At 47.8% G+C, this 27150-nt stretch overlaps 1 protein-coding gene across 2 annotated transcripts in view; it reads right to left on the minus strand.

Moving 5' to 3' along the window:
- Positions 1–27150, minus strand: part of DTNB (dystrobrevin beta) — a 148437-nt gene that overhangs the window by 96692 nt on the left and 24595 nt on the right. For both annotated transcript variants that reach the window (XM_063123692.1, XM_063123691.1), the window contains exons 4-9: positions 24427–24640; positions 20608–20693; positions 15585–15739; positions 14472–14577; positions 13543–13709; positions 4825–4949 (exon numbers count right to left, since the gene is read on the minus strand). In XM_063123692.1, the coding sequence (XP_062979762.1) occupies positions 4825–4949; positions 13543–13709; positions 14472–14577; positions 15585–15739; positions 20608–20693; positions 24427–24640 (853 nt within the window). The remainder of the gene's footprint in view (positions 1–4824; positions 4950–13542; positions 13710–14471; positions 14578–15584; positions 15740–20607; positions 20694–24426; positions 24641–27150) is intronic.

Here is a 27150-nt window from a genome sequence, read left to right on the forward strand (position 1 = left end):
GCGCAGTAGAGGGGCTTCGCATGCAGAAGGTTCCCTGGCAGCATCTCCAGGTAGGGCTGGAAAAAAACCTGCCTGAAACCCTGGAGACACACTACTGCCAGTCAGTGTCAATGATACTGGGCTTGATGTGCCAAGGATCTGACTCCTGCATTGAGCAGGGGGTTGGACGCGATGGCCTTAGAGGCCCCTTCCAACTCTACTATTCTATGATTCTATGAAAAGGCAGCTTCCTGTGCCCGATGCTTAGAATTCAAGCCCACTGAGGCTCACTCAAGGCAACACAAATGAACATAAAAATCATAGAATAGTAGAGTTGGAAGTGGCCTATAAGGCCGTCAAGTCCAACATAAGAACATCAGAAGAGCCCTGAAGCTGGATCAGACCAAAGGTCCATCTAGTCCAGAACTCTGTTCACACAGGGGCCAACCAGCCATTGGCTAGGGATGAACAAGTAGGACATGGTGCAACAGCACCCTCCCACCCATGTTCCCCAGCAAATGGTTCAAAATTAAGGGGGAAATGTTTATTTAGAGTAAGGGTGAGCAAGCGGTGGCCCTCCAGATAGCCCTACAAGCCCCACTATCCCTCACCATTGGTTTTGCTGACTATAGCTGCGGGAGTTGTAGGCCAAAGCATCTGGGGGGGGGCGTAAGTTGCTCACCCCCCCGATTTAGAGAAACAGAATAGGAATCCGGGAAGAGAAAACAGCAGCACACGAACGTGGGGCAAAACATTACAACACATCTGTAGGGCTATTAATGTCTTATAATTTTGTTGTGTATTTTAAATGTTTATGGTTTGTTCCCCCCCCCCCCATGTATATTTTAAACTTTGTAAGGCCGCCTTGAGGCCCAGCATAGGGCAAAAGGCGGGATACAAAATAATAATAATAATAATAATAATAATAATAATAATAATAATAGCCTGATGGCCACTCCTCTGAGAAGCATCTTTGTGGAGGCTGTAAGTTTGCAGTGTAGAAGCTGTGGGCAGGCAAAGAGGCTGCTTAATCCTTCACCCACCTGATCTTTTCCCCGAAACCCTCCTCCAGGGTTCCAAAGACCCAGATTGGGTCTTTGAGCTCTCCCACACTGGAGGCCTTCAAGAGGCAGCTGGACAACCCTCTGTCAGGGATGCTTTAGGGTGGATTCCTGCATTGAGCAGGGGGTTGGACTCGATGGCCTTATAGGCCCCTTCAAACTCTGCGATTCTATGATTCTATGATTTACGTCATAAACACAGGTATGGAATTACTAGAGGAGGAGGGGTAAAGTTTTATGGGAAAAGCAGCAGGTGGGGAACACCCCCCCACACACACACCTTCACTGCAAGTAATACACTCACATCTCCAAGGATTTTTTTTTACAGTGGAACTGTGGCTCAGGTTATACATAGCTAAATTGCAATGTGGCTGGAAAAAGTAAAACGCTAGAAGCCAGGGAAACGTTCTTGCACCGCCGTCCCATGCCTGACGCGTTCCCATTGTGTTCAATGGGATTTTGTTCCAAATAATTGAGCATAAAAGACTGTAGCCCTAGAGTTGCAGGTCTTTCCAAGTATTCTCAATTTGATTGGCAGGGAGGATTCATGTTCCAAAGCCAAATAAAATAAGCTTCTCTCTCATAGTATCTGACAGGCTAGTTTCAAACATGCATCCCTCAGACTGCTGCAAGTACATACACTGTTAAATCATCATCATCGTCATCGTCTGCCAGCATCATTTCAGACATAGATGGCGGTTCAGAAGGCAGGTGAACCTGCAACGCTTTTATGTGGGGCTCCATTTCAAATTCAGAGGGTCTAGCCAGGCCTGGGGACTTCCAGTTGCCACCCTGTCAACCCAGCACTGCTTTGCCTATGGGGTCCGGGTGGGGGAGAGTTGAGCTAGGCAGCCTCAACATCCCTGGTCAGCAGGTAGGAAAACAGTGCCACAGCCTGTCCTCGCATCCTGCAGTCCACCACTCCAGATTATTATTATTATTATTATTTTTAAAGTGAAATGACTTAGGGCAGCCTTCCTCAACCTGGGGCGCTCCAGATGTGTTGGACTACAACTCCCAGAATGGGGCATTCTGGGAGATGCAGTCCAACACATCTGGAGCGCCCCAGGTTGAGGAAGGCTGACTTAGGGGGAGATGCAGTAATTAACGCTGGCACACGGTGCTGTTGGCACGAATTCATCTGTTCCATTAAGTAATTAGAATTACCAGGAAAACAAAAATCTAATTTTGTTTATTTGCTATCTTTTACATTAAGGCCAAAGCTAATGTTGACACAAATATTTTTTTTTAAAAAATCCCAGCATCTTTTATAAAACATACAGATTGTTTGAATAGAGGGGCTGATTTTGTCATTCCTGGCAAGAGGCCGTACGTTGCCAGGAGCATCTGAGGACGGGCAGAGTGCGCTGGTGGTGGTGGGTGGGAGCAAGACTGGCACATCGGGCCGCGCTAGGTTAATTGCGCTCACTATGGAGGCTTCACCTTACCTCCCACCCACCCCCGCATCCCCCAACACGGGAACTTGACAAAGTACGGCTATGCGTTTTAAGTTGACCTAGAAAACTACAAGAGCCAGAAAGCTGCTTTTGACCCAGGCACCCCAAGATTCCCCTGAAACAAACATCTTTGCAAAACAAGAAATACTGCAACATGTGCAGGATATGAACGGCTCTACACAACGGCTCCCTCCATGTTACCTAGGGAGGTGGTGGGCTCTCCCACACTAGAGGCCTTCAAGAGGCAACTGGACAACCCTCTGTCAGGGATGCTTTAGGGTGGATTCCTGCACTGAGCAGGGGGTTGGACTCGATGGCCTTGTAGGCCCCTTCCGACTCTGCAATTCTATGATTCTATGTGTTTTCGGGTCCCACTCCAAAAACCAGGTGGCACTTACCTCTAACTGGCGTTCCCTAGACATCTTGCGAGGACGATCTAAATGAGTTAACTAGGCAACCTTCCCCCCCCCAGCTACATCCACCCCCCTGTCCTTGTCTTCCTCACCCTAGCTGCCAGTCTGTTCTCTCCATCCCCTCAATGCATCCTCAAAACGGCTCAGATGAAGGACATGAAGGAGGAGATTGCAGGTAGGCAGAGAGCAATGGAACATCAGAACGTGTACCTAACAGAATGCAACCCATAACCCCTCCCCACCATAAACCAGCATCAGTGCCCGCTCTCCCAGTAGCAGAGGATGAATCCTGACTGGCTCATGGATCTCACACCCCACTGAACTTCTTGGGCCTGATCAGTGCCACTCACAGCCCCGCTGCAATGCCTGCATCCATTACCACACACAGAATATGTGCTAGCTTTCGTCCCACACTTGACCCGGCCCCGGCATTCCGCACCCTACCCACCTCCTTTGCCTGCCGTGGCTACCATAAAGGCCGTATTCCAACGGTATACCAATGTCATCAACGCTACAGAGATGGGAATGTTGGTTTGCCATTACGGTTTTGAAGGCAGACGTGGGGGTGACCCATTTGTCAGCCTGAGAGAGGGATGGCGTTCCACACTGGAGCAGCATTATTGATCCACGGAGCCCTGCCTCGCCTGCATTTCGGCAGACCTCACAGTGGACCACCAGATGCTTAGTCTAATAGGAAGTCCGCAAGCAACAGCACCCTCCCACACTCTGGCTCCCCAGCCCAGCTACGGCCTCTCCAAAACTGCTCTCTTTACAACCATGAAGCATAACTGCTACAGGGGGGAGCCACAAACCACCTGCTCCCACCCCCCAAAAAACTAGCCATCTGCAAGATTTTAAGGAATTTAAAGGCTACACAAATGTGCTTTGGGTGTCCGCTGTCCCAACGCAAGCTGAATGTCACCCATCCTTGCCTTTGGTAGTGTCTTACCCCGGAATCATTTCATAAGGGAAAGCTTAACGTGCTCCATCTCAGCCAAATGCCTGCTGCTCAGATAAAGAAGTGTTGTGGCGGGAGAGACTTGCTTCCGGCTGCTTAGCTGGGCAGCTCTGCCTTGTAAAAGCTGCCCTCCATTCCCAGTCCCAAGAGGCAATATTTATTTATTTATTTCTATTGATTATATTTATTTGTATCCTGCCTTTTGCCCAATACTGGGCAACGTCACACTGGCCCATCTCACGGAGAGGGAAACCTCAGTAAGGCAGCAGAGCTGAGATCTCAGCCACCTCCTTACCACGCTCAGCTCGAAAAAACCAAATGTATCTACTTGCTACCACTACACACGCACGCACACGCACACACAGTTTCCTTCCAAACATCGCCACACCTGTCCAGGTAGGAAGAGGCGTCTTTGGACTTTTCCTGTTGTAACATTTGGCACTTGTGACATCACATTCTGAATTAGTCTGGTGAGTCCTACCAAGACCGAGTGCGAAGTTGGAATCAGCTCTTTGGACGACAGGCTGCAATCATGGCAATCCATTAAAAAGACACGTAACGAATAAACAAAGCCAATCCTCAATAACCCCTTGATAAGTTACAGAATAAAGTCCTGAGATAATACAGAGGTGGACGACTGCCACACAGCGAGCAGGAGAAGACTGTGAATCCGCGCTGGAGGGATCCGTGAAGCAACTGCAGACCCTGCAGGGCAGAGAAACCCTTAAAGCCTTCTCCATCTTTTTCAGGTAGAGGCTGTTTTTTCATCCCACGGCTTTTCTAGCTCTCTCTCCAGAACAGCAATACCACGAACACCAAGAGAAGAAAGAAGAGAGACACCCCCGCCCCCCCGCCCGCCCCCCCCGCCCCCGGCCAACGAGGCTTCCCCACCTGACAAGAGGCAACGCAAACAGAACCAACCGTCATGTTTAGAGGAAGAGGAAAGAGATACTCACACTATGTGGGCAAGGTCAAGGGGCTTCTCTGGCTGTTCCGGATATACAGGGTGAGGAGGCTCTCTAGTGGGTACACAACCAAGAGATTTACTAATGGCATGGCTCAGCTTCTTGGCAGGCGATTTCTGTTTTTTTAGAAAGAATTAAACACAGAGACGGGTATTAACACAGCAGATCCATCTGTGCAGCACAGTGCAGAAGAAGAAGAAGAAGAAGAGGAGCTGCAGCTGGGCCTCAGAGGACCCAGGAGAGCTCACCATGCTCACGCCAACAGGGCCCCGGGCAGCTGGAACCATGCCTGGCAATGAAAAGGGGGCTTCTGCCTGTGGCTGCCCCCCCCGCCCCGCCCCCAGATCACTGCTGGGTTAATACCGCGTGCAGTGCAAGAATCCACTTCCCGTGACCGTCTTGAGAACAGGGCAAACGTTCACCAGGTTGGTAATGGGCAGATCACAGCTTGCCCTTCACTCTGAGTAGCTCATCCGAGAGCAGGGCGTGCCACAAACTGAAGAGAGGAACCCACTCTCCCATCGGGAGAAGCAGCGCCCCTTTCCCCACAGAGACTTCTTGCCGTGGAAGTAGGAAAGACAACCCTTCCTCCCAGACTGAACAAGCACCCCCCAGCCTTGCAGGCACCAGCCCGCCATTTCATCACATCAGGCGCATTGACACAACCTTTACCACTCAGAACGAGACACTCCTAATGTCATGGCTGGAGAGATCAGGAGACCTGTGGATGCAAGTCTGCCGTAGGAAGCTCACCCCGCCCCCCATCCCAATATTTAGGGGTTTTGAGATCAGGTGAAATATTTGGCAAGACTGGACAGAGTATGACAGAGGGAGGAGGTGGAGCAGAGTGGTGTGCGGAATGCCCCAAACCTTCAGTATTACAAAAAAATGCCGTCAAGCTGATTTGTACAAATACCTGCTCCCTGGGCACTGCAATAAGGACACAGATTCACACACACACACACACACACACACCTCTTTTCGGTAAGAGAAGGAGACACCCTTAGAGCTCAAATTCTACATCCAATATTTTTGCCTGCTGTCACAAAAAATTGTTCTGAGATCAGTGGGAAAGGGGCAGGGCAGATCCATCCAACAGGTTGCCCCTTCTTCAAAAGATTATGTCAACACTAAATTTATTTCGTGTTGGTTGATTTTCAATATTTATATGCCACCCAATAACAAAGGTTTTCTGGGTAGTTCACAGTAAAATAATAATAATAATAATAATAATAATAATAATAATAATAATGACATAAAGAAATAAAACACAAACATGAACTCTAAAACAAAATAAAACTGCTAGTAACTTTAGTTCAAAGCATCTAAAAAGAACTGGAAGATTTTAATACGGAGAAGCCTGAGAAAATAAAAAGGTGCGGCAAATGCCGTACTATAGCCTTTCTGGGAAGGGCACCCCACACCTGGCTGCCAATCCCGAAAGGGGCCTCTCTCTTGTAATCACCGAGTGCACCTCATTTGGTGCAGGCACCCAAAGGAGGCCTCTGAAGGCGATCGTAAGGCCTGGGAAGGCATATGTGAAAGGAGAGGCGACAGTGGTTAAGTCCAGTACTTTACATTGAGCCTAGAAATGGAATGGACCAGCCAGCTCCAGTTAACAATCCCACTGCCTTATTTTGAAATAAAGAAATAAAATGAACTAAATAAAATAAACAAACTTTGGACCAACTTTTCTGGACCACAGGCAACCCCCCTATATAGCACGCTGCAGTAATCTGACTGGGAAGTCACCAAATGTGAATAACCGCTCTAGCAAGGCTCCGTCTGACCAGGCACTGTTGCAGGCAGCTGGGATAGCAGCCTAAACTCCTTAAGACGGTAGGAAAGGGCGGCAACCACAACGGTTTGACCACCAATAGAGCACAAAACCCTGGTTATTTGCCGCAGCCAAAATCTGACACAGAACTGGAACAGGTAAAATATTTTATGATTAAATTGCAAAAAACCAAAACCACCCATAGGAAAAAATATCGCCATTCTCTCTAAATATGACAAGTAACATTGCAATGAAGTTATGATGAGGCGGTGCCTCACTCCAGCCCAGATAAACAAGACTTTTTGTTTTTATTCATTTCATTTCACTTCATTTCATTTCTATGTTGCTCACAACTGAAACTCCCTGGGCAGTTTACAACAATTCATAAAAATACAAAATAAACATAATACAACTAGTCTAAAAAATTTAACATAGAAAAATGAAAACAATGAAAACAGCTAAAACATTTTAAACAATTTGTTTCCTAATAAACCTGTTCTAAAACAGCAGACCTAGATGCCTCATCACATACCACTACATGCCTGGCAGCAGAGGGTGGTCTTCACCTGGCACCGAAAAGACGACAGTGTGGGCGCAAGGCAGGTCCTCAGTGGGGAGCTCATTCCAGATTCAGGAGGCCACCACTGAGGAGGCCCTTTTCCTTGCTCCCATCTTCCGAGCCTCCCTTGGAGGTGGCTGCCACGATGCAGGCTCTGAACCCCAGGCCTGGCCGCGGACACTCCCTGCTCAAGCGAAGCCCCACCACTTGAGGAGCCTGAGGCAAGGGACAACCACCGCCTTCCTCCAAACTATGTGGAGAAAGGGGTTAAATTGGAAGGATTTCAGTGATAAATTAAAGCGCTGTGAATTATATGTGCTGATGGTGATTTAATGTCAGAGTGGGTGTTAAATGTAAATAACTGCAGATGATAAATGCTAAACAGACACGTGGGATTTTTGTGGTAGTTAAAACAAACTGATTAAATTTTTATTTTAAAAGTTCTCAAGCTTTGTTTCATAATAAAACATTAAAAAAAAACCTTTTTAAAACCTCTCATCCAATCCTTTCACTCTTCTCATACACGCTTTCCTTTCTCTCAGACATTCACTCTTGAACCTTCTTTATTATCAGTATTGATTAATATACGCTAACTGACTATCTGCACACCACCCTCAAAAGACACCACTCTCTACACTGAACTTCAAAGTCTCCAGAACCCAAGTACTCCACGCACCAAGCGCTAACACACAGAGCTAGGGCAGAGAGAGCTCACAATCTCCCCAGTCCTTCCCTTACGTAATCCTTCCTCCCCTTCCCAAGACATTCTAACTCCACCCACTCAGGTCAACATTCTAAACGCACCAGACTTACAAATGCTAGACAAGCATTAGGGAACTGACTTGTGGGGTGTAACGCCACTGTGGCGCTCGGAGGGAAGCCCCAGGTGTTGATTGTAGTGTCTGGGTCTGTTCCAGCCAGGAGAGGCATTTCATAAGGTATTGCGGTCCTGAGCTGGATAAGGTTGAAACCAGCACCTTGAATCGGGCTCGGAATCATACCAATGCAATGCAAACGGACCAGAATTGGTCTTATATGTTCAGACCTTCTGGTCTCAGTTAGTAAACTGGCAGCCACGTTTTGCACAATCTGCAGTTTCTAAACAGTCTTCAAGGGCAGTCCCACGCAGAGAGTAATCTAACATGGAGATTACCAGAGCATAGGTTACTGAAACCAAGTTTTTGTTGTTTATTCGTTCAGTCGCTTCCGACTCTTCGTGACTTCATGGACCAGCCCAGGCTAGAGCTTTCTGTCGGCCGTCGCCACCCCCAGCTCCCCCAAGGTCAAGTCCGTCACCTCCAGAATATCCTCCATCCATCTTGCCCTTGGTCGGCCCCTCTTCCTTTTGCCTTCCACTTTCCCTAGCATCAGCATCAGCATCTTCTCCAGGGTATCCTGTCTTCTCATTATGTGGCAAGTTACCTCTGTCCAAATAGGGATGTAACTGGGCCATCAGCCGAAGCTGGTAGAAGGTACTCCATGCCATTGTGGCCACCTGAACCTCAAGCAACACAGATGGCTCCAGAAAGACACCCCCCCCCCCACCAAGTTACCAACCTGCTCTTTCAAGGGGAAGGGGCAACCCCATTCAGAACAGACTGAAAACCCTCCATCTGGTCAGAAGAACCACCTAATTGCTGGAATAACAACAAGCAAGTGATTTCTACTGGCAAAAAAAGTACTGGAAAGAAACTATTATTTTTATAAAAATGATCTTAGGATATGAAATTCCATTTCAATCCAACAGGTTTCCTATAGAATTATATCAATGGACTAGTTCAGTGGTTCCCAATTGGTGGTCCGTGGACCCCAGGGGGTCCGCGTAACCCACCCAGGGGGTCTGTGGCACCATTCACCTATTAGCTCTGCAAGGTCCGCATTTTAATAAAAGAAAATACGCCGTCTCCCACACTCCGTTTGCTTCGACGGTGACGTCATGCGCAGAAGCACCTGCGTGATTTAGCGGCTAGCTTCAGGGATTCCTTCCCTGCACCTAATCCTGAAAACTCACGGAGAAGGAATCCTTTTGAACGTGGTGATGCGCAACTCACAACTCTCTCTGCGGAAGAGCAAGACGCACTTGTTGACGTGACTTGTGATGGTTCATTGAAATCATTTCCCAAAGAATATAGACTGGACCAATTCTGGCTGAAGGTTTTTCCTGATTATAAGAAGTTAGGTGAAAAAGCTTTGAAACATCTAGTTCCCTTTTGTTCCACATATCTTTGTGAACAAACATTTTCAACATTTTGTTATATGAAGAACAAGCAGAGAAATCGGCTCGATGTTGATCCAGATTTGAGATTAAAAGTATGAAATATTACTGGATGTGGAAGGGATTGTTCGGGACAAACAGAGGCATGAGTTCTCCCATCACATTTAGGTTTAGTAGCTGCTAGACATGTCATAATTTGTTCAATTGTAAACTAGACGTTAGTAAAATTAAATTCGTCTTTATATTCCTAACTAAATCATTGTCATTTTTGCGTGGTAATATCACAAATTTTATGGTCTGTTTTTTTAGTATACCTAAAATCCTTTGCTTATTAGGGCTACCCTTTATTTTCTCCAAAAGTTGCTTCGCACAGGTAACTACCATAGAGAGAACAATTTTTTCAAAGGTCCATGGCTTGGCATTTGAAAAACAAGGGGTCCAAAGTACTTAGCTAATTGGGAACCACAGGACTAGTTCATCAGGAGCATAAACAACTAATGCTTAGGATACAAATCTGAGAAAATGGGTGGACAAAATGGGGATTTCCTCCCTCTTGGCTAGATTAACTCATGATGATGATGATGATGATGATGATGATGAAGATAAAGGACAAAGATTACCTTGCTCTAAAGAACAAAAAATCACCACTTCTTTGCTGCCATGCTGTCAAATTTCAACAGCAAATCACAGCTTTTCCCCATCGTGCTAGTTAGGTGTGCAAGCGCTGGTTTATGCTAGCTCAATATCATTCCTGCTCGTGCTAGGATACTGTTGGATACTACCCAGAAAGACCATACATGAAAAGTGCCTTTACTTGTTTTTGTTCTTTGCAATTGCTCCTATAATTGCTTGCTCTAATTGTCCCTCCCTCTGCTTTGGCAAAGAAACTGAATGTTAGTGAAGATAAAAAAGAAGCCTTGCACAGAATCTGGGGAAAGAATGAAGGAGTATAAATGTCCGTTTGTTTCTCTTTCTGCCTTTCCAACTCAAAAATTCCAACCCAGCAGGATTCTTGCATTTGTACCTGGACAGATTCTGCCCTCTGCTGGAGCAATGCTACATAAAATTTAAACATTTCAGGAGTGTACCTCTGTGAAATTAAACCCCGGTATAAACACTAGGACAATTAACTATATCATATTTCCAATAGCAGAGTTGGAAGGGGCCTATAAGACCATCGAGTCCAACCCCCTGCTCAATGCAGGAATCCACCCTAAAGCATCCCTGACAGAGGGTTGTCCAGCTGCCTCTTGAAGGCCTCGAGTGTGGGAGAGCCCACACTAACCTCCCAAGGTAACTGGTTCCATTGTTGTACTGCTCTAACAGTCAGTAAGTTTTTCCTGATGTCCAGCTGGAATCTGGCTTCCTTTAACTTGAGCCCGTTATTCCGTGTCCTGCACTCTGGGAGGATCGAGAAGAGATCCTGGCCCTCCTCTGTGTGACAACTTCTCAAGTATTTGAAGAGTGCTATCATGTCTCCCCTCCATCTCCTCTTCTCCAGGCTTAAGTACACTTCAAGTATTTCTGAAGGATACAAAGGACCGCTTGCTCCCAGATGAACCTGCCCAGCAGCTCATTTTGAAACTTCTTATATGTTTTAAATTAATTGCAATGCAGTTGGTTTATTTATTACATTTCTATAGAGTTATATTTATAATGTATTTTAATTACAGCTACTGTATATGTTTGTTCTGTGAACCACTTTGAGCACAATGTATTGTGGAAAATACAGCCACAAATAAATTGACCGTGACTAATCTTTCTCCCTTTCCACTGTGCCTCAAAATCTCTCTGTTTATTCTAAAATAATAATAATAATAATAATAATAATAATAATAATAATAATAACAATAATAATAATAATAATGCCCACTTAATTTCCAGGCTACTTTGCTCATCTCAACACACAAGCATCTGTTCCTGATTACAGATGCTTGTGTCAAGTTAGTTTAAGTCTGCAGGGAGCAGCCGGACTGTGGCCTTTTTTTACTGAGAGGGTCATCTCCAAAATGCTGAAAAGAGCCGGAGCCGAATACTTCACAGCGAGGCACAGTGGCCCATCTTGGCAGCACAGCCAGATCGCTAGCAATGCCCCCCCCCCAAATTCCTTGTTCATGTGGAAAGGGCTTACAATCTCCAAGAAACAGCTATGCCTCTCCTGAATCAGCAGGGACAGGCATTTTCCATCCCCCAAAGAGGGCACCCTCATCATGGCACTTTCCTTGACCAGGTGAGGGCAGCTCGGTTGGCAATACAACACTCGGAACCTTTTAGAGAAAAGGCGAATAAGTGGAGAGGCAACATGACAGTGGAGAGGCCTGAAATGACGCACGGGAGCTCCCCAGGGGCCTCTGGTTGGCCACTGCGGGGAGGCAGGATGCTGGCCGTTTGGGCTGTCCCAGCTGCAGGGCTCTTGGTTACGTTCCTCGGGATTTTTCCTGCAACGTCCTGCATGCCACCCTTTCCAGCACCAGCCTGACCACAGCCAGTTTGCACCAAAGCAAGGAGCATTTCCTGGTGTCCTCAAAGGGAAAGATCACCACGCAGGGCGTACAGATCTGGAGGGCGTCCCACCAATCCCTCGGTGAGCCTCAGCAGTTACACTTGACGCAACCCTGCTGCCCAAATACACCCCCCCCCCACTTTGTCTACTCCAGCCCTGCTGCTGGCTGATCCAGAGAAGCGCATCATGCATCGTCAGCCTATCATGCGCACTCCTCCAGTTCATCCATGGCGCTCCACTCTGCTCAGCAAGTAGCTCTGCAGGAAGAACGTCTTCAACAAGTGCAGCGACCAGCTCAGCTTTACGCCGAGTCAGACCTCCGATCTAGCTAGACGTCCCTTAATGGGTCCACAAACATGTTTAGCTCCACCTGGAGATGCTGAGACTTTCTGCATGTAAAGCATGCAGCCACGGCGCTTTCCCACAACATGAGATCCCACAGGAACCTCAAGACCGTTGCTCGGGGTCAAGCTGTGGCATTGCGGGATTAATTCCCTTATCCATTTTGAGAGCGTCCAGAAGCGCAGATCTGCTCTTTGCCTGACATTACAACTCGCCACATCTAGCGGGAAAGCGTTGTAACCTCAGAGATGAGCTCCCGGTAGCCTTCTATTGTATTCTGCACTTCCTGAGGTCAGAAAAGAGTTGCTAACCCAACATTCTCCATTTTAAAAAGCACCAATTTTCAGAAATAGAAACCTCCATTTATTATCAATTTATCAGACCTCTAAATCAAACCTAACTTTGTATTCCAAGCAAATAGTGCCAACAATGTGACAAAAAGCCTATTTTTAAAGAGCATTAGAGGTGCTTCTGCCCAACGGCCATTCAGGCACATTGCCTATTCTCTTTCTTAGTCCTGCAGTAATTCTTTTTCTGCAAAACACAACCCAAAAATGCTTTTCTTAAGTTTCAACTTTGACCTTGGGATTCAAGACTTTATCCTCCCTTCCTGAGAGAGACTGCATACTTGCTTGGTTCCATACTCAGAAGGGCTCTTATAAAGAGGTAGCCAGTGCCTAAGGCGCGCTGTGGGCATGGAAGACTGGAATGGAGCCGCAGGGTTGTCCACTGGGTGGCGTCCAAGAGCACCGGGTGTAAAAGAAAAGTTTGTGGACCAATGCTGGTCAGGCCGTGGCTGTTAATTCACACCAGTGGGCTCCAAAATGCTCCCTTCCATGACCTCCCTGACCTGTGCCATTACGGAAGCAGTAATCTTGGGTCGTTTCTTGGATTGTGCTACCAAGGACTATTTTCCCATCATGCTGGCGGTCATTTCTGCTAGCGCACTGAGTTACCAGTGCTGGAACCTTCCATATGAAGTCTGTTTTAAGAGGATAATCGTAACTCTGAACGATTAAATGCTTGCAACGTTAAATGCCTCAGGATCCCCACAGAACCGACAACCTACTGGTCTTTCCCTTTTTACCAAGGGACAAAGGAGACTAGAGAGCGAGGTGCCTCAAGGCAATTGTGGGCTGAGTCTCTGCCTCACACATGCTATCCATCAAGCCCATCTTCTGCAAAGTGCTCAATGCTCAACACACACACACGCACACACACACGCACACACACACACACACACTCTCCCCGTCCTCCTAGAAAAGCAACAACATATCTCGAAGAAGAGTGAGAATGCATTAGCGGAGGATTACCCAAGAGGAATGCTCCTTCATCTGATGCTGGTTGCTGTGAGGGCCATTGGCGTGGCCGCGCCAAAAACAGTTCTGACAGAGCTGGTAGTTGTGGCACTGCTGGCATCGGTACCGGAAGCCCATCATGCTCTCACACCGGCAGTAAGAACATTCCACTGGATGGAAGACTTGAAGGGGACAAGAAAGAGAAAGAGGGAGAACCATCTCCTGAAGAACCAGCCACTTCATCGAGGGCAAGGCCAAAGAGCTGCTGGCCGTCAGGCTCCAAGGGGGGTCACTCCGGGATGTCACTTAAGCCAAAGTGCTCCTTCGGACATACAGCTGCATACAGAGCTTGTCAATGGACACCAACAACAGCTACTCCTCCCTCCAGGATCTCACTTTACACTCCCAGTGAGGCTCCATTTATTTATTTATTTATTTATTTATTTATTACATTTCTATACCGCCCAATAGCCGAAGCTCTCTGGGCGGTTCACAAAAATTAAAACCATAATAAAACAACCAACAGGTTAAAAGCACAAATACAAAATACAGTATAAAAAAGCACAACCAGGATAAAACCACGCAACAAAATTGATATAAGATTAAAATACAGAGTTAAAACAGTAAAATTTAAATTTAAGTTAAAATGAAGTGTTAAAATACGGAGAGAATAAAAAGGTCTTCAGCTGGCGACGAAAGCAGTACAGTGTAGGCGCCAGGCGGACCTCTCTGGGGAGCTCATTCCACAGCCGGGGTGCCACAGCGGAGAAAGCCCTCCTTAGCACTGACCAGTCTACCAAATGTGTGCACATGCATGTCAGCCCTTCACAGATCCCACACTTAAGGCAGCAAGTACCCAGGTTGCAACAAATAATGCAGTGTTCTTCATCAGAAAAGGGCAAATGTACAAAACACGACAAAGAGAGGGAGTTTATTCAACTTACCATTTTCAACATGGGCAAGTCTGTGCATGAGAGGTAGCCACACAAGGCACTGGGGCGGTGGATCAGCCATTAACGTGTCTAAAAACATGTTTAGCATGACCTTTTTCTGTGAAGAAAAAAGAGACTTAGAGAGAAGCTAACCGTGTTCTGTCAAAGAAATTAACGAAGAAGCTCAGCACACGAGAATGCTTGCTACAAACATGCAATCCACAGTCCAGATGAGTTAAGATTATCTTAAAGTCCTCTTGATGTCTATGAGAGAGCTAACAACATGCTCACATCTCTCACTGATATCTGTTGCTCTTTAAAGAAATTAATTCTGATTGGATAGTGCTTCATAAACTTATTTTATATAACTGTTTAGAATGCTCAGTGTTTAGAATGCATATATTATCCCAGTAACCCTTAGGTCAGTAATAGCATCCTCAAATTGTAGACTGGGGGGGGGGGGCGGGTGTGTGGGTCACATTCTTGGCTCCGACTTCAGCTCTCTTTAAAAATAAACTTAGTCCAAAGGATGGGGGAGAGATTATTGGAGAAATGTGTGTGTGTGTATACACCCAAACAGCTCCTAATAGTTCAGTTTGTGCAACGCATCACAACCCAGGATGTGCATGTATGTGTGTGTGTCTCTCTCTTTCTGTATATGTGTGTACATACATACATATACTCCCTCCCTCCCTCTTTTTAGACTCTGGGATGTTGTGAATGAGCGTGCATGATGGTGGACACGGCCTGATCTCTCCCGCTGTGAACAGGAGGGCCCGCTTGCCATGCTGTGGGAATCAGGAACTCTGGCTCGTCTCTCCCCCCCCCTCACAAAACAGAGTTGGAACCCAGGGCTTGCAGCACGAGCGATTGGGCGCAAGGGGCATCAGCATGCGTCCACATTCACAACAACCCAGGGGTCGTTGTGACATAGGCAATCCTGGCCAACGTGATCTGTTGATTTAATCAGGTAACTTGAAGAACTGAGTCTTCAGATCATTTGAAAAGGAAACTGTGCGTGTGAGATGCGTTTCAGTGACCCAAGCTTTGAGGCTCCTTTTGCAGTGCACAGCACCTGGTAAGCCTTGGACGCACCCCCTCAACACCCTCCGGTGTGAAGCCTACCTGCTGAGGGAAACAGGCTCGCACAGAGTTTTCTGTATATCCAAAGGAAGGCCCTTCAAATACAGCTGTGGGAAGTTTCAGGACCTCTCTCAGAAACTGGTCAAACTTTGAAAATATCATCAGTCCACTGGAATCTGACATTTGTGAGAAAATATCTAAAACACAAATCAAAAGGGAGATTTGGATTAACTGTAGTTTAGACATTACCATCGTGGTACAGAAACATCTTTTAAGTTAGGGTGAGGGTTCAACATCTTTTTTTACACATCCCCCCAAAGCAGGTAATTTTTATCTTCTGCGTACTGAAAATTTGCCTCTAAATATCACAGGCTAATTTTTTCTCGGGGTGGGGGTGGGTATGGGGGTGGGATAGCAGGAGCATTTTAAAAGATTTTTACTTTGAAAAATGGGTTTGCAGTTGAAATCCTTTGCTGCATTTGATAAAAGTACATTTGGAGCAATGGCGTGAGGGAATGAACTGTGAATCTGAATGGTTTAACATAAGCTAACCTAGTACAGCAGTTGTTGCTCTTAAAGGTTCTGTTAATAAGTGAGCACAATACGGAAGAAGTTACTATTTAACAGTATTTAATTAAGAGGAAATTAAAGTGCCAAATACAGCTGGAAATTAAGTTCATGATGCTCTGGGAAGAAGGCTCCATGGATTGATGAAGCAACTTGGCTGCGCTGGTGGAGGCAAGGAGTGGAGGAAGCAATCAATTGATTCCACATTTTATAGAAAGGTGTAGTACAGCCCACGATCGAGAAAAAGGGCTTTTACCCCACTAATCTCCATTTACGTGTGGCTCCTAAGGTAAGAACGACTGCCAGGGACTTAAGAGACCAAAACAAGGCAGAGAATGGAAACCACAACAGTTGGTGGGCCCTGCCTGGAAATCAAACCTCTCTCAGAGAGAAAAGGAGTACAAAAGTGTCAAAAGCCCTAATGCAAAAAGGAGGGCAGAGAGACGACGATAAGAAATGAAACCTGCAACAACAGAGTGGATCTCATAGTCCAGAGCCAGGAAAATACATCTATAAAGACAAACAGCTATAGGAAGGAACCAAGTCAGCAGTAAATTGAACAGGCACGTTCAATTCTTTGCAAAGGGATATTCGGGGAGTAGGAAGTGATGACCGAGAGGGGGAAGGGAAGGGGAGGCTGCACGAGAGCAGGTGTCAGCTGCCCAGAAGGGAGGGAAATGTCTGCAGGTTCGAGCCTGGGTGGAAAGGAAAGCTAAGGCAACAATTGAGAGTGGGAAAGCAGCAATTTCCCATTCATTGGTGAAACCAGGGAAACATCAGTGTCCAGCAGCCAGGACTGGTAGGCAGGGAAGCAAGAATGGGAGGAGAAATGGGAGGTGCTGGGCCTCTTCCCCACCCACCTGCCACTGCTGCCACTTTCGCTGTTGGCAGCAAAGCCTCAGCTCATCAGAGAAACCAAGGGCCGTTACGCGGCACTCAGGGCCTGCCCCTTTCCCTGCTGCTGCTGCTGCTGCTTTTAGTGCTCCTAAGCCATCGCCCTGGGCTCAGTGATACGATGCTGGGCAAGTGCACGCAAGGAAACTTGAGCAACAGTAAACCCAGGCATGGTAAGAACAGGCGGCTCACCTGTAAATGTGGTTCTTCAAGTGGTCACCTGTGCATTCATACATATGGGCCCAGTGCCTGCACAGGGCCCCATTCGAGAATCTTCTATAGCTGATCAATTGGGGGCAGGAACTTGCCCCCTCCAGATGTTCTGGCAGCTCACAAAACCAAGAAGGACCACCAACACCGAAGAGCGAGGTGGGGACGGGGACAACTGGATGAATGCACAGATGACCACTTGAAGTACCACAGCTACAGGTAAGCGGTCTCCTCCTCGTCCTCGTCTTCTTCGTCCCTGTGCGTCACACCTACGGCCAGCTAGCAAGCTAATGTGCTTGCAAAGGCAGGTGCCTCAAGCGAAGGCTGCAGAAAGGGCCGCCCGACCAAAGGAGTCTGCGATGAGCAGCCATCAACGCCTGCGATTCCCAATGGCTGCGTCTGGAATGAAATGGACCGAAATGTTATTGGACTGAGAACCCTCTGAGACTGATGAAGGAGAATCGCCTGGCAGGTGGGTCAGCATCAAACGGGCCAAGTTAATGGCAGCCTGAATCATCACAAGCACCGGCTGAGCAGAAGGGGAGGGCGGGTGCGTGTCTCCTAGAAAACCAAAGAGGTTAAGGTAATAAATGTCAACAGAATTTTATAGTAAAATAAGATGGAGTACACAACCAAGGCTATAGAGCACTGACAATATACAGGGCATTACACACTTAAAAATACAGTGAAAAAGTGCTTCACAAGCTTGATTGGCTTGGCCAGACGCGTTTCGACTCGGAAGTCTTCTTCAATAGCCAGTCACACAAAGTATATATGGGCAACCAGGAGGATCAGGGGTCTGGAAACAAAGCCCTATGAGGAGAGACTGAAAGAACTGGGCCTGTTTAGCCTGGAGAAGAGAAGATGGAGGGGAGACATGAGAGCCCTCTTCAAATACTTAAAAGGTCGTCACACAGAGGAGGGCCAGGATCTCTTCTCGATCCTCCCAGAGTGCAGGACACGGAATAACGGGCTCAAGTTAAAGGAAGCCAGATTCCGGCTGGACATCAGGAAAAACTTCCTGACTGTTAGAGCAGTGCGACAATGGAATCAGTTACCTAGGGAGGTTGTGGGCTCTCCCACACTCGAGGCCTTCAAGAGGCAGCTGGACAACCCTCTGTCAGGGATGCTTTAGGGTGGATTCCTGCATTGAGCAGGGGGTTGGACTCGATGGCCTTGTGGGCCCCTTCCAGCACTGCTGTTCTATGATTCTATGATTCTATGATAAAAGCAAATGCGTCTGGCCAAGCCAATCAAGCTTGTGAAGCACTTTCTTTTTCACTGTATTTTTAAATGTGTAATGTCCTGTTTATTGTAAGTGCTCTATAGTCTTGATTGTGTACTTCATCTTATTTTACTATAAAATTTTGTTGACATTTATTACCTTAACCTCTTTGGTTTTCTAGTACATTGTTTGTGGTTAAGGACAACACCTGTCTTTTGTGCGGGTGTGTATCTCTGACATCCAGAGAGGTGCCAGGGTCGGAGAAGGCAGCATCAGAGGCACAGTGGAGTGGCTGAAAAGGCCCCAGCAGAGGAGGGTGCAGGGCTGCCAGTGCCACAGCAACCAAGGGTGGCGGCTGGGGAGGTGCAGGTCCCAGAGCTAGAGGAGGAGGTCCCAGAGCTAGAGGAGGAGGTCCCAGAGCTAGAGGTGCAGGTCCCAGAGCTAGAGGAGGAGGTCCCAGAGCTAGAGGAGGAGGTCCCAGAGCTAGAGGAGGTCCCAGAGCTAGAGGAGGAGGCCCCAGCAGAGGGAGGGGATCCACGGGGCTGGGACCTGACACTGACGGTGGCTTTGAAACAGTAGCGGGGCGGAGGGGGGATGAAGAATGAGGGCAACAATGGTAGGATCCTCTACCCCAGTCACTATCTACCCTTCTGTCAAAATACCAAGGTGCATCACTGGTCCTACCAGGATGAGTATGAAGGAGACGACGCAAGCTGATACTGAGGCTGTTCCTGCCATGAGAGGAGCCCCATCCATAATCAGAGTATTAATGGAATCAGTGTAATGGGAGCTGGGGGAACCCCAGTGAGAACCCGGTGAATTTGAGTACCGGGAAGGAGACCTGCAGCGTCTGGTCTGGTGCGTCTCACGAAGAACCACAGGGTCCGCTGATGCCTCATGTAGCTGGTCCTCTCAGGCTGAAGTTATTATCTGGAGCTGGTCAGACAGAGCAAAATCATGGCCCAGATTCATACAGGAAAAGACCGCATTGGTGGTGGAGGAGGGGTCATTGCCGGTGAACTGGATCTGAAGAAGGCTGCTCAGGAGACAGCAAAGGAGCAGCAGACAGCAACGGCGAGAAGCAAGATATATCCACCAGCTGAAATTTGGGTGCGTGGGGGGTCTTCTTCTTCCTCTTCTTTAGACAGCCTTCCTCAACCTGGGGCGCTCCAGATGTGTTGGACTACAACTCCCAGAATGCCCCTGACAGTAAGATGTGTGTAAGAGTAGAACAGTCTAAATAGGGAGGCTGTGGGTTCTCCATCTCTGGAGGCTTTTAAGAAGATGCTGAACCGCCATCTCTCATGGATGGTTTAATTGGTTTTCCTGAACATTGCAGAGGGTTGGACTAGATCAGTGGTTCTCAACCTGGGGCGCTCCAGATGTGTTGGACTGCATCTCCCAGAATGCCCCAGCCAGCAGAGCTGGCTGGGGCATTCTGGGAGTTGTAGTCCAACACATCTGGAGCGCCCCAGGTTGAGAAAGGCTGGTAGATGATCCTTGTGGTCCCTTCCAAATCCAAAATTCTATGATTCCATGAAAGGGAGCCCTAACAGGGCTATAAGCCCTGAGGCCACACAGACTGGCTAAGAAAAAAACGCAAAGAACAAGATAGGCTAGATAGACTGAAACAGAAAGAATAAACAGAAAAGAAAGATATGGCTCCGTGTAGTCACAGATGAGACAGAGAAAGTTCCCCACAAGGCTGCTAATGCAATGGAAGACTGGGAGCTGAGGGAGAATGGTGAGATCGCTCTCTCTGTGCATGCTCACCACGATGGAGGGAACGGGTTTCAGCTAAAAATTGCACAGCTACAAAAGGTTCCCACATGGAGTAACAGAACTCAAATGTATGCATGATGCAGAGAAACCCCCAAAGAACTACAGAATAGAGTGCCAAAGGATGTGATTGCATTTTTCAACAAATTACGTTCAATTAAAGAATACTGTGAAGAAATACACAATATAGTCTGGAAGGACAGGATTTTGTCACCAATGGTTGACAGTGGTTACCTGGCAGAATACGTTTAGGTAGCATCCTTCCAGCCAACAGCAAGGCTGCAGTGAAGAAGGTAAGGAGACAGGCCCTTTAAGTGTCGTGATGTCTATGTTGACTTTGCAAGAGTAAAGGTTTTCATCCAATGAAAGATTATTTCCTTAAATACTCACATCTTAACTTGTCCAGAATTTTCCCACCGCACATAGTTGCCAACATTGCTTTTATGGAAAATACTGTCAGCTTCCCGTGGCCCTCACTGTAAAAGACAAACAACCATTACCACATAAAGTATCACATCACCTGCAGGAGCAAGACAGGTCTACTACGATCCATCCGTGCACACGCGTGACTTATCCAACACGAGCCCACGCTCTTCCCCATTAGGTGGAGGAGCCATGAGGAAGGCCAACTTATTCAGCTCAGCGGGAACACCGCTCACCTGCTGTACCAGACAGCAACCAGCCTTCGGGGCTCCTAACCAAAGTCAAACACTTTCTGGGGGGAAACTCGGCACTTTCTGCTCCGCCTGGGAATAGGAACTCCACAAGAATGGTGTTCACGGGGAGACAGCCAGGAGGAAACCATGGCTCTCCAAAAAGAACACTGCTGCCCGTCTGAAGGTTGCTAAAGATCACGCAGATGATCCCCGAGACTTCTGGAACGAGCCAGGACCTGGATGCTATCATGGACACAACCATGGCTTCTGCAGCGAACCAGAAGATTCCAGAGGAGAATGGCAGGCCCCCCATCCGTGAGCAGAAGCTGAACCGAAGGCGGGTCATGCAACAAGACAATGATCCTAAACACACAAGCAGATCTACGAAAGGAGGGCTGCGGAAGAAGAAATGCCACGTTTTAGAACGGCCTCGTCAAAGTCTGGACCTAAATCTCATCGCAAGGACTTGAAGTGAGCTGTTCATGGAAGGAAGCCCTCCAATGTCACAGAGCTGAACCAGTTCTACAAGGAGGCATGGGCCAAAAGCCCTCAAAACCGCTGTGAGAAACTGACCAACAGCTACAGGCAACACTGGGGCGAAGCCATCGCCGCTCAAGGGGGTGCCACCAGGCGCCGAGCCGAAAGGACCGCGTACTTTTGCACACAGGGACATTGAACGTTGGATAAATAAATGTTGGGAAAGTGTCATGTTTGTGTGACATTTGTCTAAAGTCATCTGTTGTTCTTTATTTAGGATTATGGGGTAAGATTAAGATCTAATAACATTTTAGGTTGAAATATGTGACAAGCATGTTCACAAACATTTTATTGCCACTATATAAGCTACCTCCAGTATCAGACACAGTATGCCAATGGACCTTAGTTGCTGGGGAACATGCTGGGGTGTGAGGAAGCTGTTGCATTCATGTCCTGCTTATGAGTATGCCATGGGGAGCTGGTTGGCCACTGTGCATACAGAATGCTGGACCAGACGGACCTTGGTCAGATCGAGCACAGCTCTTATGTTCGGTTCCTTACACGAGCACCCTGCGAGTAAGCTCTGAAGGATGCTGTTAATAGGAGAACTCTGTTCACAGCTCAGGGTTTGCTTCAAACGTGACACCTGCCACACTGATGGCAGAGGCGCTTCCACTTTTCTGGATGTGTGCACAGGGAGAAGCGGCGACTGCCTTCCTTATATACATCACAGGTACGGTGCGGTATTTGCTGAACCTTCTTTCACAATGCTCAATGTGAAGCTCTTCCTAATGGTTCTTCAATGGTGCTTGATGTAATCTGTACAGTTTAGCGTCGTTGTAACCTTTTGTCAAGAGCAATCATGGCTTGAGAAAGCCGTCTTTCTTATCAGCTTACTTTGGCATACTTTTGAGACATATCAGCTTTCTATGCAGCTATATACACTCAGCAACTACACAGAATGTCTCTCAGCATTCTAGTAACATCAGACTGAACCACAAAAGCAGCCCTTGTAGTGGTTTGTCATCTGGGCTGCTCACTGGAGTTTATAGATTTGTTTGGTTTTCTTGTTCTATTTTTATATACATCTAAGGAACAAGATCTTGGCAAGCAAATAGGCTCAGGGAAGGAGGTAGCATTACAGCAACTAAATTAGGCTGCAAGAAAAAACGGGAGTAGATTTTTGGGAAAGAATCTGTTCTATAGTTTTGAATGGCCTCAGCAAGGGTTTCCTTCTTTCCCCCTTCCTTCGCTTCCTGGGGAATCCAGAGATTTGATTAGCGGGTTGTGTGCATGGCAGGATATATATGCAATGGCATATAGATCTGCTAATTTCAGGGTAACACTTCATGTACCTGATGAAGTGGGCAGTGTCCATGAAAATGTATACCTCAACGTTGCATGGATGCTTGTGTTATCACCCAACATCATTATGTGAATGGCAACTGTTAAGGTAATCATCACTGTCAGTAGTGTTTTGCATTTCAATTCTTTCTGACCACACAGTTTATATCGCCCCCCTGCTCCCCCCCACCCCCCCCCACCCCCGTCCCCAGCATGGGTCCATAGATCTTCCAGTTTGAGGATAACGCTTCATGCAGGGCGTTGGACTCGATGGCCTTATAGGCCCCTTCCAACTCTACTATTCCATGATTTGATGAAATGGAGAGCATCCACAAAGGCTTATGCCAGAAGACACTTGTTAGTTTTTAAGGTGTCAAAATACTTTTCGTTGTCTTTGCTGCTACAGACTAACATGGCGCCCCTCTGGCAAGTGCTGGTGAACACTACGACGCTTCCTGCATGGCAGAGTGCCCCTGGGGCCTTGGAGATCATGCCACTAGGGACCGTTGGAGGTACAGGGGGAAGATAAATCCACACAGAGCGTCTGTTATCAGTAGAACAAGAACTAAACACATAACGATCCTCCGGATTCCACACACAAGTGCAGTTACATGCAGTCACATTAAGAGAATGGCTGTATTGCTACCTGAAGAGAAGTCTCTTCAACACTAAGACTGGGTTCACATGACATGCTCGTGTGAACCCGGACCATGCTTATCTGGACTCTCTTGTATGCAGCAAGACCACAAAAGAACCACTATAAAGGACTCCCAAAGTTGCCAGACCATAAGCCTCGATGCCAGGAGCTCTTCTTGATCTTCCCAGAGTGCAGGACACGGAATAACGGGCTCAAGTTAAAGGAAGCCAGATTCCGGCTGGACATCAGGAAAAACTTCCTGACTGTTAGAGCAGGACGACAATGGAATCAGTGACCTAGGGAGGTTGTGGGCTCTCCCACACTAGAGGCCTTCAAGAGGCAGCTGGACAACCATCTGCCAGGGATGCTTTAGGGTGGATTCCTGCATTGAGCGGGGGGTTGGACTCGATGGCCTTGTAGGCCCCTTCCAGCTCTGCTATTCTATGATTCTATGATTAGAGAAACATCTATTCCACTCTTCTCTGGCCTGCCACATTTTCTGCTTCCTAGGTACAAATCAGCAAAAGGAGGGCAATTTCATTCAGACTCAGGTTTGTAGTCCAAAGTACTAGAGTAAATGTTTCTGCCAAGGAATCAAAGTTTTCTGTCTCTCTTGCCTAAGACAATGCTACGTCCTGAGAAAGCAAGGCCACCAGCCTTCATATACCTGACCTTTTCAGCTAGTCATCATAATTCAGGTCCATGCTGATACTGCTTCATGGTGACCCATTATTCTTTTCACCACTGCTAAAGGGACCCGTAGAAGTTCTGTTGGTCTTTTAATGTCTGCTTTGGCAGAGACTGCATCACTTCTGGGCTCTGCACTAAATAAGCATTAGCACAATCGTATTTCCCTCTTTCCCTCCCTGGTTTTAACAATTTATCTGCAGCCTGAAGGAACACCGACATTCAAATAGGAGATAAAAAATCTTGTTTGAGCAAGTCAGCGGAGTTGAGACATGGGTGTGGGCCTCTGCAGACGGCAGAAGCCGCCACGTGCTCCAAGCCGGGTGCCAAAGACCTCAGGCTCTGCCTCAGCCCACGGGATTTTTGGTCGGAAGCAACGCAGACGACTTCGGGAGAGAAGCCGCTCACCTGTCATAGGCTGCTATCATGAAGTTGAGGAGAAGGCTGATGGATTGTTCCACGCTGATCTGGTGAGTAGAAGGAAGGCGTTTATTCAACTGGTAGTAGATGGACGAAATGATGGTTTCTAGTCGAGACACGTTGATCTCTGTGTTATGATCCAATGTGTTAAGGCCATTGTCTCGGAAGGCTTCAATCATATTCCAGATATCCACGAGATGAACTGGGTGAAAAAGAGAAAGGAAAGTTTTACTACGAAAAGATGAAACTTCAGCTGTTGTTCTAGCAATAGTTTTAAAATGCATTCCTTTTACAAAATGCTGTAATATGTCCAGAAGTTCCTTTCTACACAAATACCTTATGTTTGCCTTGCTAATTCCTCAACCAGCAGAAACAAACTAGGGCTGACCCCCGGCTCAGCAGCCTCCACTGGTCCTGCAAGAGCTCATAGAATCATAGAATAGTAGAGTTGGAAGGGGCCTCTAAGGCCATCGAGTCCAACCCCCTGCTCAATGCAGGAATCCACCCTACAGCATCCCTGACAGATGGTTGTCCAGCTGCCTCTTGAAGGCCTCGAGTGTGGGAGAGCCCACCACCTCCCTAGGTAACAGATCCATTGTTGTACTGCTCTAACAGTCAGGAAGTTTTCCTGATGTCCAGCCGGAATCTTGCTTCCTGTCGCTTGAGCCCATTTGTCTGTGTCCTGCACTCTGGGAGGATCGAGAAGAGATCCTGGCCCTCCTCTGTGTGACAACCTTTCAAGTATTTGAAGAGTGCTCTCATGTCTCCCCTCCATCTTCTCTTCTCCAGGCTAAACAGGCCCAGTTCTTTCAGTCTCTGTGTCTGAATGCAGCAACAGCTTCACTTTTCTCTCAGCGTTTTGCATCACAGCCTTCGCTGGGCACTTCTAGAGTGGGGCAAAGTAGGCACGGCCAACAATGGGGGCTGGCCATCCACATCTGGGTGCAGGCTTACAATTCTCAGTACAGCAGCAAAATGCCTGGGGGAAGGGGAGGGGGGATAAGCTCTCTCCCCACCTGGCCGCTGATTATCCAGACCACCACTGGGGCGAAAGAGCAGGGAGAACGATACCTGCCCCCCTCAACCCTCCTACCCCCAGGAAGCCTCCCATGACATGCTTCCTTGGCTCCAGTAGAGAGGAAGGGCATGAGAGAGGGTGCGTCCACACGCACGCCTACCTTGCACAGACTGATGATTCACCGCAGCTACTGCAGTGGGCACAGAAGCAGAGTGGAAACAGGGAGTAATAAAATAGACGACAGCCATCCAGGTGTACAGGACAATCTCTGGACTCAATAAGCGGGTGCTGCCGCTGCCCGCCTCTGCTGCCCCTCTCCAAAACGCGCTGTTCTTGTTCCGTGCCCTAAAGCTCCGCCTCTCTGCCCTTGTCCTGATGCTGCCATTGTGCTGCTTCCGCCCTGGCAGTGGCAGTGGCAAAAGGGAAGCCCACAGAGCACAGCAGCCAGGCCTTCTTTCTCGTGTAACACGGAGGGACGGGAACGCTCCAGCTCCATGGAACTCTGTTTGCACAAGCAAGAAATCTCCCCCTGGGAGGGAGGGAAGACGGGGGCAGGAAGCAGGGAGGAGAAGTTGGGCCAACCACACTAAAGGGTTTTCAAAAAGCCCCTCTCTGGGATCCTGCCAAACACACTTTCGCCCCATGATGTTTTTTAAAATGCTCTGTGCCCTGTCATCTGATTATCTCTCCCCACCCACCTTCCCTTCACCCTATTCTCCCCACCTCTTAGCATGACTTCTCTCGATAGCTCACACTTCCTTCTCTTCTGCCACAATCTTCTGCCTTTTAAAAACCACACACACTTCCTATTTGCCCATAACCCTATATTTCATGCACAACTGCAACACTTTTTTCTCCTGCCTTTCCACCTTTTCCTCAGACATGCTAGTTTTCCTTGTGCTACAAGCGTGTGTCTACAAGTATCACCACTTCATAGTCAGCCCTGGAACACAGGAAGAGCGCTTTGCATCATGTGAAGAATGCTCAGCATATGCAGGGGGACCAGAGGGGGAGTGCCTTCCCTCCTCTTTCTTGATTTACCCCCCCCCCCCCCGCCCTCTTTAAGTGCAGCTATTGCCCTGTTGCATTTGCATTCTCATGCCACAGGGGGAAGAGTTGAGATGGTGAAACACCCCCACTTCGAAGGAGAAAGGCCCTGGCCAGAGAAACACACCTGATTCCCCTCCCTCTCTCAGTGGGCAGGGCTCTCTCTTAAGGTAGCACCTGTGGACTCTTGGGGCTGTGAGAAGCATGTGTGGATTGTGGTGGTGCTAAGATCATAGAATCATAGAATAGCAGAGCTGGAAGGGGCCCACAAGGCCATCGCGTCCAACCCCCTGCTCAATGCAGGAATCCACCCTAAAGCATCCCTGACAGAGGGTTGTCCAGCTGCCTCTTGAAGGCCTCTAGTGTGGGAGAGCCCACCACCTCCCTAGGTAACTGATTCCATTGTCGTACTGCTCTAACAGCCAGGAAGTTTTTCCTGATGTCCAGCTGGAATCTGGCTTCCTGTCACTTGAGCCCGTTATTCCGTGTCCTGCGCTCTGGGAGGATCGAGAAGAGATCCTGGCCCTCCTCTGTGTGGCAACCTTTCAAGTATTTGAAGAGTGCTCTCATGTCTCCCCTCAGCCTTCTCTTCTCCAGGCTAAACATGCCCAGTTCTTTCAGCCTCTCTTCATAGGGCTTTGTATCCA

Source organism: Elgaria multicarinata, chromosome 4 (assembly GCF_023053635.1).
Source record: "Elgaria multicarinata webbii isolate HBS135686 ecotype San Diego chromosome 4, rElgMul1.1.pri, whole genome shotgun sequence".
Lineage (NCBI taxonomy): Eukaryota > Metazoa > Chordata > Lepidosauria > Squamata > Anguidae > Elgaria > Elgaria multicarinata.